The sequence below is a fragment of the Azolla caroliniana genome, unplaced genomic scaffold (assembly GCF_043228905.1).
Source record: "Azolla caroliniana isolate FFs.n. ecotype wild unplaced genomic scaffold, voAzoCaro1.0.p SCAF_10, whole genome shotgun sequence".
NCBI classification, from domain to species: Eukaryota; Viridiplantae; Streptophyta; class Polypodiopsida; order Salviniales; family Salviniaceae; genus Azolla; species Azolla caroliniana.
Window position 1 is genome coordinate 17,104,361 of NW_028230445.1, and position 14,590 is coordinate 17,118,950.

Sequence of the window (14,590 nt, forward strand, 5' to 3'; positions counted from 1 at the left end):
TGCATTGGTTACATCACAATCATCTACCTATAAAACAAAATTATCTATGTCCTCATCACCTCAAACAAATATGCTTCGATCCCAAAACCATCTTCACTCAACCTTATCAGAAAACAAAATTCCGCTTCATTCGGTCCGCATCAACCATCTCGCCGCTTACAACCAAGGTCTTGTACAAATAAAAACAAAATGAGTCTAGTGTGTTTCTCATCCCCTCATGATTTGCTTCCCCCCCCCCCCCCCCCCACCATCATCACTCATAAAAACAAACAAATTGCTTCATTCAGTCCGTACTAACCCTCTCGCCGATTACCGTCGTGGTCCTGTGCAGATAACAACAAAATAAGTGAAAAATGTTTCCCCATCCCCTCATGATCTACTTCAACCCTCACACCATCACCACTCATCCTCTTGTCATGACAAATATGCTTCAAACCCCATCGCCATCATCCCTCAACCTATGAGAACCATAACATCTTCTTAACTCAACCCACATCTGGAGTATCTCGTTGACCCTCTTGCCATCTCACCGATTACTTCGCGCCCCCTTCTGAATAATATTATCCCAATTGATAGATCTAACAGGTCTGGATTGTGGTCCATGGACCTGGTTCTTTATGAACAAGATTGTTGAATCAAGCTCGGAGATGTAGAAATTCCAAGGTACACTAGCAATATTTTTTATTCCCTTGTTTCTTGAAAGATAAACAAAGTTAAGAGATTTTTTTATATTTTATATAAAGCCAATCTCAAAGTATGTAAAAATGGAGCATCCTAAATACTTCTCTGAAACAATTGAATCAAACTTTCTGAATGAATATTTTGTGGTATTCAGATACCTCAAATATTGTTGGATTTTGGCAATCTAATTTCTAGAAATAGAAATATTGAATGAATCGATCGGGAAGCTTTCCAATCAACAATAAGCTTCTTCATAGTCGGAGGCGTAGTCCAAGACGATAAAGAAATCTCTAAAACAAAGCATATCATTTTGGATAGGACATGGAAGTATGGCTAGAAGCCCCAACTACCAGATTGATTTCAATCAGATTCTGAATAAACAATCTCGTAATAATTCTGATGACGCATTCTATCAATCATAAGTTTCGATGATATAATACTACATGCTTGAAGTACTATATCAACCTTTGGTGCGTACGAAACGTATTTGCAAGCAACCAAATAACAATCCTCTTTGATGGAAAATGAATACAAAAAAAACATTCAAGTTTGTTGAAATTGATCCACTGACTCATCATAAAGTCCCTAGAATTAGAAAAAGGTCCATGATCGCTCTTCATTGTGGTAGTCTCCTAAACTAAAAAACTTTTGAGGATACTACCAGCCACAACCGGTTGATACACGTACAAGTGAGAGACACAAATATCAAAACAATCACGAGACAACAAACAAAGCAGAAAGTACAAAGACATCAATATTTAACGTGGAAAACCCTGAAAGGGAAAAACCACGGGGATCCACAAAACTCCGAACTAGTTCACTAAGGTAGGAGGAATACGCATGAGTCTCTAGAGCAACAACCTTGAGCTCCTCTTTGTCTGGTGATAGTTACAACGGAGTTACTACTCTCTCTCTCTCTCTCTCTTCTCTCTCTCTCTCTCTCTCTCTCTCTCTCTCTCTCTCTCTCTCCTACACTCTCCTACCAACAACAACTATACCCATCATCATCCAATGATTTGCCCAAGTTGTATTTATACTAATACAAGTTTAGGACTATTTACAATTCTGGCCCAAAATGGGCACCACATGACCTATTTACAAATATGACCTTTTTCTCCAATTATTTAGGACTATTTACAATTCTGGCACAAAATGGGCTCCACATGACCTATTTACAAATATGACCTTTTCCGGATGCCTATCTAGATCTGATCTAGATACCGATCTGGTTCTAGTTTCGATTCCGGATCCGGTCTTTCTTCTTCCCCGGATCCAACTGATCCGGCTTGTGCTTTACTTCCCATCCGAAGGGACCTGTTTCACAACTAAAACAAAAACAACGGAATATAAAGAATCAATATACTAGCCTGATCGAGTTTGTTGTATATATAGGGGAGAGGATAAGGGATAGAGACAAAATACCACTTCAGAAACAAGCCACCAAATGAACCAAAGAGTGATATATGTTCGTTGGTGCACCTATGTATGTCCAGGATCGAACACTATTCCAAATACACTACATTGAACATTTCGAAAGAACCCTTCGAAGCATTAATTCTCGGGCAAGGTTAGATGGGATGGCCCAGAGCCAACCATCCATAGTCCCAAGCAAGCTTCGCATATAAAGCTAATTTCCCAAAAACTCTTCAATTTCAAATTTTTTTAGTTATTATCTTTTTCTTGTTGCTTCTCGAAGAGGTCCATCACACCATTGATTTCAAATTTGAGTAAAGACCACGATCTTTTTCTAGAGATACTACTACTTTGTCGAGGGATAATAAAACGATGTATAGGTAAAGTGAAAGTAGTAGGAAAGGATGATACATAAACGTCTGAAAAGAAATATAGGCTGGACTCATTATATTCTCCCAAAAATAATTTTATTAAATCATTTTTTTAAGCAATTTAAATCAAAATACTTTTGCCCATTTCGATAGATCACTAACAGTATCTGTTGTTTGGGCCCCTACCTCCAACAAAGATTTAATTGCAGGAACGTTTAACTAGGTTTGTTCTTTAGTGGGATCATGAAATCCAATCTCCTTGATGGCCTTTCCTTCCCAACGGGACCGAGTATCAATGGCCTTACCATCATTTAAATGTTCTAGAGGTGGAAATTGTGTAGAAAAGCAAGCAAGGTTTAAAGGGTTAGATGTTCATGTAGTTATCTTATAGAAGGTATCTAGTTCAAATCATTGTCTAAACTCTAGCCTATTCTACATTCTCCTCACCTTAATCTTCAATATCTCTTTCGTTTAACCAAATTATTCTTCTTGATTTTCTCCATCTCCTACTTCAAAATCCTAAAGGTTCCACCCACGCAATCAACACAAATCAATGTGCTTTTGTGGGACATTTTGGTGAAAATGAGTTTGTGATGATGACCATGATATTGAAATATGTTAAGAATGATGACAAGAAAGAATGTGATGAGTGGATAATGATATATGGGCGTGTCTTATAATGATGTAACTTGGAAGGATGATGTAAGACATTATGTAAGTATAGTTGATTTTTTGTGTGGTGTATGTTGAGAGAATGTTTGAAAATAATGTAGTTAGGATTGATAATGGTAACAACACTAAAAGAGATGTTGGTTTAGATATTATTTTCTATTATAATGATGACGACGACGATGATTATACGGAATTGTTATACTATGGAAATATGGTTTTTATGTTCGATGGTGATGATAATACATAATAATAACAAAAGTATTGTTACAACTGTGTTTGATGAGGATAAGTGTATGGTTTATAATGATGCCGTTGAGTTTGATAGACATGTGGTTATGATGTCAGATATGGGGAAGAGAGTGTCTAATAAGATTGTGTTAAGTACCTATTGTACGTACCACGACCCATGAAGACATTGGCAAGGGTATTAAAGACCAAGCGTTGTCGCATTGATACGCGCGTGCCTGTAGAAGGGGCAGGACCACAGGGGGCCTCAGACGAGGGAGAACGAGATGCCAAGAAACCCGACTCCGGACACGTCCCAGAGGCAACCGAACACGAGAGAGAGAGAGAGAGAGAGAGAGAGAGAGAGAGCGCTTGCGCAAGATCTTACTCTTATGCACAGGGAACAAGGGCTATGTTCCCGACACCGCCAAATACACCGATATGCACAAACAGGTATAAGTATATATATTACAAGGGAAAAGATACAACCCTGGCTTCAAGCCGGCTACGCTCCCAAGAAAGGAAGTTAACCTAACAACTTTGCCGCCATAGCTGCAACACCCGACTTCTCAAGAAGGAGAAGAAGAAGAAAAGAAAATAGGAAGTTACTAACCCTAGGAACTCTTAACAAAAGAAAGACCCTCTATAAAATGGTATACCCTTACGACTCAAAATGGGCAACCGCTTCCAAAGTGACCCCTCACTCCCTTTTATAGTAGTAAGGGGTGAGGCACATTACAAGAGTGGTCAAACCCCCTTCTCCTTTTCAAAGGAGAATATTTGTTCTCGATCTTGAGACCATTGGCCATAATTCTCACTCCTCTAGCCGTCCTATTCAATGCCCATTACTCCCGTCACTTATTCTTCACGTACCTCTATCTAGTCTACCAAGTGCACATCACATTTACAATTAACAAACTCCGTGGAGCACCTTTAGCACCTTAGGTTAATGCCCTTCCCCTTTACATTTTGTTATCTTATTTTTATATACAAATGTACAAGTGCATGTGCAACGTTGCACGTCTCCATTTTCTTTATACCGCTCGGTTTTCTCACTATGGACGAAAATCATCACGATAGTGTAAGACCAAGATAAGGGAATATAATAAAGCAATTCTAGAATTTTAAGCCTAATGGCCAGCCCAATGTGAACGGGGGCAATATTTTTGAAAAAAAGTTATAAAAGTCAACTTTGTGCTTTTCTAGCTCTTCTTCATGAACTTTTAGTTTTCTTCGCCCCTTGTAATCTAACCTAGAGCTCTCTCTATCTCCCTCATACTTGTAAAGTGAGTGATTAGTGTTAAGTGTTATCTACCCAAACCCTAATCTCTCCTCCTTTTGTATATGTTGTGTGTCCTCCCATTAATTGAAGTGTGGTTAATTTTATTACTTGTGTACATATCTAATGCGTAAGCCTATTAAGGCACTTGTGAGCTTCTTAACAATGTTATTTTTTCAAGAGAGGCAAGTTAGAGTTTGCAAGGTTTTTTGACGTAGTGAAACCCATGAAGACATTGACAACAACAAAGACACAAAGGACTAAACATAAAAAAGGTAATAGAACAAAATGTGCTCTAGAGTTTTTGGCCAAATGGTTACCCCAATACGAAAGGGGACAATCTCTTTGTAAAAGAGCTATAAGTCACACTTGTGGATATACATTGATCTGAATCCCTAAACCAATGATTCAATAAGGAGAGAGAAGTCCATTAGAATGAAGACACACGCTCGGTATAACACACCCAAGGTTAGGGTAAGCAAAATTAGTTGTTTGCGGAGAGTGTTTGACAACCACTCTTGTCAAACTCACCATCAAATAGAATACAATGGATGCCTCACTGAATGATATTGGCTTGGAGACATAACTCTACTAATAAAAAGGCATACACTTGGTGAGAACACCTAGAGCTGACAAATATTGCAATTTATGGGTTTGATATGAATGATGATTTCTATGAGAGGTATTAGGAAAAATACGATGGTCATAATAATTATGAGAATGAGATGGTGGTGGTGGTCAAAGTGAGTTGAATCATCGTAAATCATTGGGAATAATTGCACAACATGGTAATATGGCTCATAATACTTACAACAATGAAATGTTTGAAGGTAGCAAAGAGAAGACGGTCAAGACGAGGGAAGGTACTAAAGGTAGTTTGCAAGTGATTGTGGATATGGAGTCCAACGACGATGTGTGCAATATGGCAATTGATGTTAGAGAAGGTTTAAGCAACACATGGAAGAGAGTTCATATGATATCGTTACAAAGGCACAAGAGTTACTCCAAATTATCGACAAGAAAATCAAGGAGAAGTTAGATTACACTACATAAAAACCGAAGGAGACTTGTAAAGGATATACTCCACTTATGATTTATACATTATCTAAGGATGTCATGGTAATGAAGGGGAAAAACATAGAAGAAGTGATAAAAAAGTGTTGAAAAAAGCGCAAATACTACATGGGCGAAGGTTGAGAAATGTTTTTTGAGTGCATCCAACAATGTTAAAAGATTATCAAATCAAATACCATCAACAACAATATGTTCCACGTACCTACCTACAAGCATATTAGTGGGATTGATTTCTTTCTACATGAAGGGACGTTGTTCAACGATATGCTTGATAGACATGGCATTAGGTGATCTCTCTTCAACGTTGGGACAAATAGGAGGATGTGTGTATTAACTAGGGGTGATTATCATGCTTCACATAGGACATAATGTGAACCACCTCTAAACCAAAGATAGGTTCCAATCATGAAAGAAAAATATTTTGAAGTAATCGTTGTACATACAAATGTAATTTTTGAAAGGACAATATTTGTAACTTTTATTTCCAAATTATGGAGTAGTATAAATACTATGGTGTGCATGTATGCCTTTGTGCCACTCTTTTAGCACACCCTTTTTAGGATGCATGTACCTAAGCCGACCCACCCTTTTAGCATACCCTTTTAAGCTAAGCCAACCCAAATGGGTACCTATGTATAAACTATAAATTGAGTAAGAAGTAAGAAGCTAACTAGACTGGTTTTGATCTCTTATGTGCATTTCACATATTGGTGGAGATGTGGGGTACCAGTCCCCCATGTCCAAGCATCCACCTCTTCCCCCTCAACTTCTTGTCCCACGAGTTTCTCTAATTCCCTTCCTACACGATCCCCGATCCCCCTCTGACACGATAGCCCTCCTATCCCCCACCTCAGCCAAGTCCAGGTGGCCCTTAGTCCACAGGAGCGATTGATCTTCACCTCCATATGATCTTTCCTCGATCCCCCTCCGACACGATAGCCCTCCTGTCCCCCACCTCAACCAAGTCCAGGTGGCCCTCAGTCCATAGGAGCGATTGATCTTCGTCGCCATATGATCTTTCCTCGATCCCCCTCCGACACGATAGCTCTCCTGTCCCCCACCTCAGCAAAGTCCATGTGGCCCTCAGTCCACAGGAGTGATTGATCTCTATTCGCCGATTAATAGCTCATTTTCCGTCACTAGCCCCGTCCAACTATCAAGGCCAACAGTTCCACGGGGGATGTCCTCAACGTCGTTGCAACTCAACTACGTGTCCGTAGATGTTTACATCCCCACGTCATCTTCACTGAATGCCTCAACAAGACCCTCAAGCAAGAGGTTGCCGCACGAATCAGCCCTTTTAGAGCACTCTCTGGGTGTGATCCTCACCTCCCACCAGAATAGTCCATTGACGTCCATTCCGAACCTGCCAACATGCCACCCTAGGCCCATCTTCTAACCCCCATCCTTTCCCCATGTTATAAACCTCCTTGTTTCTCTTAGGGGGGAAATGTGTTGTGCATGTATGCCTTTGAGCCACTCTTTTAGCACACCCTTTTTAGGATGCATGTACCTAAGCTGACCCACCCTTTTAGCATACCCTTTTAAACTAAGCCAACCCAAATGGGTACCTTTGTATAAACTATAAATTGAGTAAGAAGTAAGAAGCTAACTAGACTGGTTTTGATCTCTTATGTGCATTTCACAATACCAATAACGTAACAAATTACAATTATATATTGAAAAGCTTTCTCATACGAAATGAGATAAAGAATAAACTTTTCCTCCACTTGAGGGAAATGTGAGGCATGAACTAAAGAGTAATTAATTTTTACACTATTTGTTGGGCAAGAAATTTACATTTCACGTTGATAACTCCAAGCTAGTTTAACTCATGGCTAAAGCGACTCTCATAGAAAACCTGCCTAATGGATGTTGACCTTATAATAATTTGAGTTTGCAATCTTCCATTTGCCTAGAACATAGCATGTGGTCACTGAGTGGCATCCAAGATTTCTTCTTTCCAATGTGGATAGGGTAAGTCTAGGTAAGTATCAAACTTTTGGTGAGTATCATTAATATATAGTCAGATCAGTGATAAACGACTTAGTGGACGAATTCTACTATTCCTCACAATAAATACCACAATAACCATGGCCACCGATCATTCCTCGTAGTTAGGTTCAATTATTATGAAGAATTACCATATAGGAATGATCCTATTATACCTCCATTGAGTTGTAATCACCATGCCTTACTAAACATGGGCATTAACAAGGATGACTTCAAGATCGTATCTATGTCCCCCTTGAGCATGTACTTATTGGCTAAATAATTTCTTGTTTTGCCGAGATCTTCTCTTCCTTATCTTTCTCGTTATCTTGTTACCTCGTCATGGTCTAGGCCATATCCCATAGATCACAATTGGTTTTCCATGGACATTAAAAAGATATCTAACTATCTATCTCTACTAATACTCCTTGTTCTTCTCATAAGTGTGAAGATGGTTGCAATCTTAGACAAACTTGGACTTGGCTCCTAGACAATGACTTGGAGAGCCGAATTTGATGTCATGATGCAAATGTTCATGGGGAGATAATAGGTGAAGTCATCAAGTTCTGTTAGAGTTTAAGAAATATTAAGAAATAATGTACATAATAACAAGGAAACAGTTCAATTGGATAAAGTGCATTGTTACTAGATCAATTGTCATGATAGAAAAGCAAACTCTAATTTTGGCAAAGAGGGAAAGCGTCCAATTTGCCATGAAGAGGATGCCTAGGGAAAAATTTAGAGGACATGAATTTTGGAGGATTAATACACGAACAATTGTATCTCATTATCAACGTAAATTCTACGTTTGTCTTTTTATTTCAATTATTGTCATTTATTTATGTTGTGTAGTAATGTTTTATCTATTGTCTATGAATTCTTGAACAATCTCCATCTCTTCTCTTCATGAAGAACCTCACATCCCTATTCATGGAGAGAAGCCCAACAACCTTATCCAAGATATGATCCCTCACCTTTGCCAATAGTCATGCCTCACCGCCCCCCCCCCCCCCCCCCCCCCCCCCTTCTCAAGGGCAAGCCACAAGAGGCCTGCCTCCCCACCCATTTATGATCTTGAAGATTCTTGCTTATGGATTGACATGAAGTTGCGGGCCCATATACACTATGGATGAGCTTGAGGATGGTACAGTAGATAATAAAAAATTCAGTTGTAGAGAGATCGATTGCAATCTATGGGAGTGGGCCTAGCCCATGGTCCATGGTGAGAATGAACTTGAGTTCTTTAAATTTACAATGATGTGACTAGGCTAGCAAAAGGAATCGACAAAATTGTGGAAGTAGCCTTTCAATTTGGAAGTGATGTAAATAACCTCTTTTAGTTCTACAAAAGGGAGATGCAATAGAAGGGTGCTCCAAAAGTAAAAGATGCTTTCAAGGCATATTGTTGTCCAGGTTCCAACCTTGGATTATAGAACTACAAACCATAAACAAAACTTGGGTAGGTTTTGAATAGGCTTTGCTTATTGAGTTCGGCCTTGATTATGTGATAAGGATTACCTAGTAGGATCTTAAAAATTCGCCACGTTCTCTAATAAGGACAGTGGGTGCAGAACTAATATTAAGAAAGTTTGACCAGAGGTTTGAGCAAGTTCTCAATGCTTCATAAAATGAGTCTATGACCAGACAATGTCATATTAGTCCTCAAAGTTATGAGTGTGAAGGATAGAAGGGATCTAGGAACTCGCAATCAAATGCCCTTGTCACGAACTAGGTGGAGGTCAAAAGGGCGAGTGATAATTTTGTCGAGTAACTATAGAGGCTCAAGGGTTTCCAAGCCAATAAGTCAATGTTGTTTGAAAGTAAGAACAAGTGGTGATAGTGAGAATGCCTTTTTAGCATTCAACATTAATGGTTGTTTTCCCACGGTCATTGCCCCCACAATTGGATGCTCCACTCATGCCCAACAATATATAGGTATGCGTCCATCCATAACTGAACCATTTAATGGGTGTTGTGATTGCGGCTCCCATTGTAATACATATAAGCATGTGTAGTAATTAAGGCGACATGGAATTGAGCAAGTGTGGAAGTGCATGATGACATATGCGGTTGTTTTAGGACATGATAAAATGGTAATGTTCTTTCAAATTCCCCTAAAAAACAAGCAACTCTTCTAAAAATCCAGCAAATTTGTAGAAATAGAAGACAAGTATCCATGTACAACGCATTGCCAACATTATTATGAAGAACATTGAAGAAAAATATACTGAAAAAAAAAAAGATTGAGCAAATTTCTTCCTTTAACTAAAATGACTCTTTGAAAGTATATAGTATACATAGCCATAAGTTTCTTTTCTAACCTAAACATATTAAAGCAAGAGGACATATGCATACAATGTGTGTGCATGGTTAGTTGCATGGGAATAACATTGGTTATCCAAATCGAACAAGAAACAAGTGCAATAACTTTCAAACATTATTAGGACACTATTAAAGAAATATCAACAATATTTCAACAACTCAAAACCAAGAAGTAACATTTTGCTTCCGTTGGATGAGGCATCCTCCACCATACATTTCCACAACTAAGAGTACCTTATGATGGAAATTAGTGTTCCATTCTAAGAGGAAATCATTCACATATGAGGCAGCATGTGTTAGGCCTTACTTGTTTGTACTCATGGTTTGACACATGTTTGGACACCATTAACATACATAAAACATGAGTTTGTTAACATTGTTGACATGGAAGGAATGAAAAGCAATAACATGCAACAATGATGGCACATAAAATAGATTCAGTGAAATGGACACACTAAGGTTATGGACTTCATTATGGGTATTCATCTTGTGACATTTCAATATGAAGTGATCTATTTGCAAATCAGTTGGGCACTTGAAACAAGACTTTTGTGGCTAATTGTGCATGCTTAATTTTAGTGGCCACTACACATACTATATTTCTGATCTTTTCTAAAACAAAAACAGACAAAATAGAATTATCAACGTTCTTCAAATGTTATAAGATAGAAAAATATATATCTATCACTTTCAAAGAATACTTTAAAACATGGAATTTGACCCCTTCAACTCCCTATCCCATAGATGATAGCACCCACAACAAAATGGGGAAGCTAAGAGAAAGAATAAGACTCTTATATGTTCATCTAGACCATGATCACAATGACATTACTCCAAGGGTCATATTTGGGAGAGCCGGTGTCTATACATCATGTTGTCTTCAAAATTGCTCATTAAGAGCAAGCATAACATATCAAAGTTAGTGTAAATTGGTAGACATACATAAAGCCTAATTTTAGTCGTTTAAGTAAAGTTGGCTCCATTTTATATGCTAACGTGCCACATGTGAAGAAAGAGAAACAAATATAAACTTGAAAAAAGCATTCTGCCAACCATAGAGATAGTTTTGGCATCAACCTAAAAAACCATACATTCTCTTTTTCCACATTTGATGATTTTCTTGTTCCCTTGAATCCTATTGCTACTCAAACTCTGAAGAAGCCAAATTGCCGCAATGTAGACGATGACAAGAAAGATGGATCATGTCCTAGTGGTGTAAAATAAAAAGCATGCATCCAAGGGACGCATATGTTTTTGAATGTTGCACAAACACATCTTTCCACGAGGATATGGCTCGCTAGAGAGTGGGTGTCGTTGAGGCACATCGCAAACTTGAACTATTTGATTTGGATTTCCTATGACGAAACCTGCTTCTATCGAAAATCAACATTTTCTTTCTTTCAAGATGTTCAATTGCGGAAAAGGAAATATGTCTCCATCGTAGAGAACAATTGAACAAAAGGGAATTGTTCGGTTGCAGCAATGCGTATCGACGACCAATCATGTGATGGAAGTCCCTCGCACGCAGGTTATAACAGGTCATTGGCGATAAAAAATATGTATATAAATTGGATTCGATCGATGATGGTGGCGAGGCCTCAAAGATCTTTTTACATACATATGAGAGGAGATGGGTAGCATCCGGTGTAAATAGACTGTAAAGTTCGAAGGGATGCCCGGACATTATACACTTACGTAGGATACGAGAGGGGCAGCTGCCTGTGTAAATAGACTTTAAAATTTGGAGCTCTCTCTCTCTCTCTCTCTCTCTCTCTCACACACACAGACACACACAGACACACACAGACACTGCACATACATATGTATAAAAAAAAGCTTCACTTCTCCTGGCTTTCTTGAGCTCCCATTTCCATCTTCCCTGCTCCTTGAATTTTTAGGGTTTCTCGGTGGAGCTCGCCATTCCTGTTTGCCCCCTCCCTCCCTCCCTCCCTCCCTCCCCTCCTCTTCTTCCTCCTTTCATTACCCTTCTTTTCCTCCATCTCCCCCCCTTCTAATCCTTAGCTCCCCCTGAATTTTCTCCTTCTTGTTCCGAGAAGGAGAATCCATTGCCGTTTGGTGCACTGCTTCGTTCTTACGCTTCGTGGGAGGTATAATTATACTTTGGAAGGAGGCGTTTCCCCCTCTCCTTCCTTCTGTTTTCTTTTAGAGCTATGCAAAATTGTGGAAGTCTTTGTATCAACGTTTCCGCAATTCTTACAGTTTACAGTTCTGGTCCGAGGAGGAGAATCCGTTGCCGTTTGGCATTGATCTCCGTTCCTACGCTGCCTGGAAGGTATTGTTTTACTGCGGAAGGAGGTGTTTCATTCTTTCTTCTATTTCTTTTAGAGCCATGCGGAATTGTGGAAGTCTTCATGTCAACGTTTCTGCAATTCTTACAGTTCTGTGCTGAGAAGGAGAAACCATTGCCGTTTGGCACATTGATTTGTTCCTACGTTGCCTGGGAGGTATTAATTTACGGTGGAAGGAGGCGTTTCCGTCTTTCTTCTATTTCTTTTAGAGCCATGTGGAATTGTGGAAGGCTTCATGTCAACGGTTCTCTAATTCTTACAGTTCTGTTCTGAAGAGGAGAATCCATTGCCGTTTGGCACAGACCTTCGTTCTTACGCTGCCTGGGAGGTATTATTTTACTGCGGAAGGAGGCGTTTCAGTCTTTCTTCTATTTGCTTTAGAGCTATGCGGAATTGTGGAAGTCTTGATGTCAATTTTTCTGCAACCCTTACAGTTCTGTTCTGAGGAGGAGAAACCATTGCCGTTTGGCACAGAGCTTTGTTCCTACGCTGCCTGGGAGGTATTCAGTTACTGCGGAAGGAGGCGTTTCCCTCCTACTTCTACTTCTTTTAGAGCCATGCGGAATTGTGAAAGTCTTCATGTCAACGTTTCTGTAACTCTTACAGTTCGGTTCTGAGAAGGAGTATCCATTGCCGTTTGGCACAGACCTTCGTTCCTAGACTGCTTGGAAGGTATTAAGTTACTGTGGACGGAGGCGTTTCCGTCTTTCTTCTATTCTTTTAGAGCTATGCGGAATTGTGGAAGTCTTCATGTCAACGTTTCTGCAACTCTTACAGTTCTGTTCTGAGGAGGAGAATCTACTGCCGTTTGGCACAGAGCTTTGCTCCTACGCTTCCTGGGAGGTATTAATTTACTGCGGAAAGTGGCGTTTCCCTCTTTCTTTTATTTCTTTTAGAGCCATGCCGAATTGTGGAAGTCTTCATGTCAACGTTTCTGCAACTCTTACAGTTCTATTATCTGGAGGAGAATCCATTGCTGTTTGGCACAGAGGCTCGTTCCTAGACTGCCTGGGAGGTATTAATTTACCGCGGAAGGAGGCGTTTCCATCTTCGAGGTATTTTTATTCTGTGAAAGGAGACGTTTGTCCCTCTTCTCTGTTTCGTTTAGATCTATGCGGAATTATGGAAGTCTTGATGTCAACGTTTCTGCGACAGGCTTGAAGGTGAAGCTGCTGGCAATGACAATCAGCATTATATCCCTAAACGGTAGAAAGTAAGTAGTCTACAGAATCTTCTTTTGATTCTAGAAACCTCCTATTTCTTGGTTTGTATTCTCCATCCCCTTTCGAAGTTTCAAGAGGTGTTTTTAGTCGGGTTTTCCTGTCTTCTGTAAGTTTTCGCTGTGCATTGACATTCTCCAAGGATCTGAACAGTTCTAATAAGGTTTTCTGATCAAAGACTATGTGTTTTTTGCAACGGGAAAGGAAGGTTTCTGGTGTTTTAGGTATTTGTGTAGACTTGTGAAAGAAAGATCTTTATTTTATCTCTTTCTTCTTGTGAGCTATATACATGGGGAATTGCTTGCGTAATTCTTTCCGTTTTGTATGTGTCTTCGTGCTTATAAATTCTCAAACAGCTAATTATCATCTTCCGAACTCAATTACTATATATACTGTGAAAGAAAAGCTGTGTCTGTTTGTGCGTGAAATTTCTTTCACAGTATATTTCTTATTCTGAACATAAAAGCAATTTGCATTCCCTTTGTACCTATGTATGCTTTCTAATTGTCAAATGGCTATACGTAAATATTGTGTAATGAAAGCTCTGTCTGTTTGTGGTTGTGAGTCCTTGAACAGGTATGTTTCTTATTCTGAAAAGAGAAGGTGTTTGTTTTACCGTTTATGTCTACGTATGCAAATCGTCAAATAGTTGTATATCTATTGTAAAAGAAAAGCGTTGTCCATGTATTTCATTTGTAGTAAATTATGTCTGTGCAGCAACTCTTGTTAAACAGTTGATGTATCTTCTGAAAACAAAAGCCTTGTTTGTTTTTTAGAGAAGATATTAGAGGAAAAACCTTTACTTTATACTAAATGTATGCGGCTTTATTTTTTCTGTTTGTTAAGGTTATGATAGAGTTTATCTTTCTTTTGTGAATATGATAGGCACCTGCCTAAGAATGGTAAGAAGAGCTGCCTCCCCCTCACACCAAAGCAATGGAAGAATGCATTTGACAAAGAAACAGGGCGATTACTCAATGGTGACAAAATTTTGCAAAGGGTTCGCCATGGGGTGCGTACATATTCTATTTA

At 39.1% G+C, this 14,590-nt stretch overlaps 1 protein-coding gene across 2 annotated transcripts in view; it reads left to right on the forward strand.

Annotated features, from left to right (window-relative positions):
* LOC147859248 (rab GTPase-activating protein 22-like) overlaps positions 1-14,590 on the forward strand; it is a 73,339-nt gene that overhangs the window by 57,245 nt on the left and 1,504 nt on the right. The window contains exons 3-8 of one of the 2 annotated variants that reach the window (XM_087326351.1): positions 12,601-12,666; positions 12,773-12,838; positions 13,182-13,201; positions 13,374-13,393; positions 13,494-13,551; positions 14,444-14,570. In XM_087326351.1, the coding sequence (XP_087182477.1) occupies positions 13,517-13,551; positions 14,444-14,570 (162 nt within the window). In that variant the 5' untranslated portion in view covers positions 12,601-12,666; positions 12,773-12,838; positions 13,182-13,201; positions 13,374-13,393; positions 13,494-13,516. Of the gene's footprint in view, positions 1-12,600; positions 12,667-12,772; positions 12,839-13,181; positions 13,202-13,373; positions 13,394-13,493; positions 13,552-14,121; positions 14,298-14,443; positions 14,571-14,590 lie in introns of those variants that run through there. The other variant, XM_087326350.1, reaches the window with a different exon arrangement.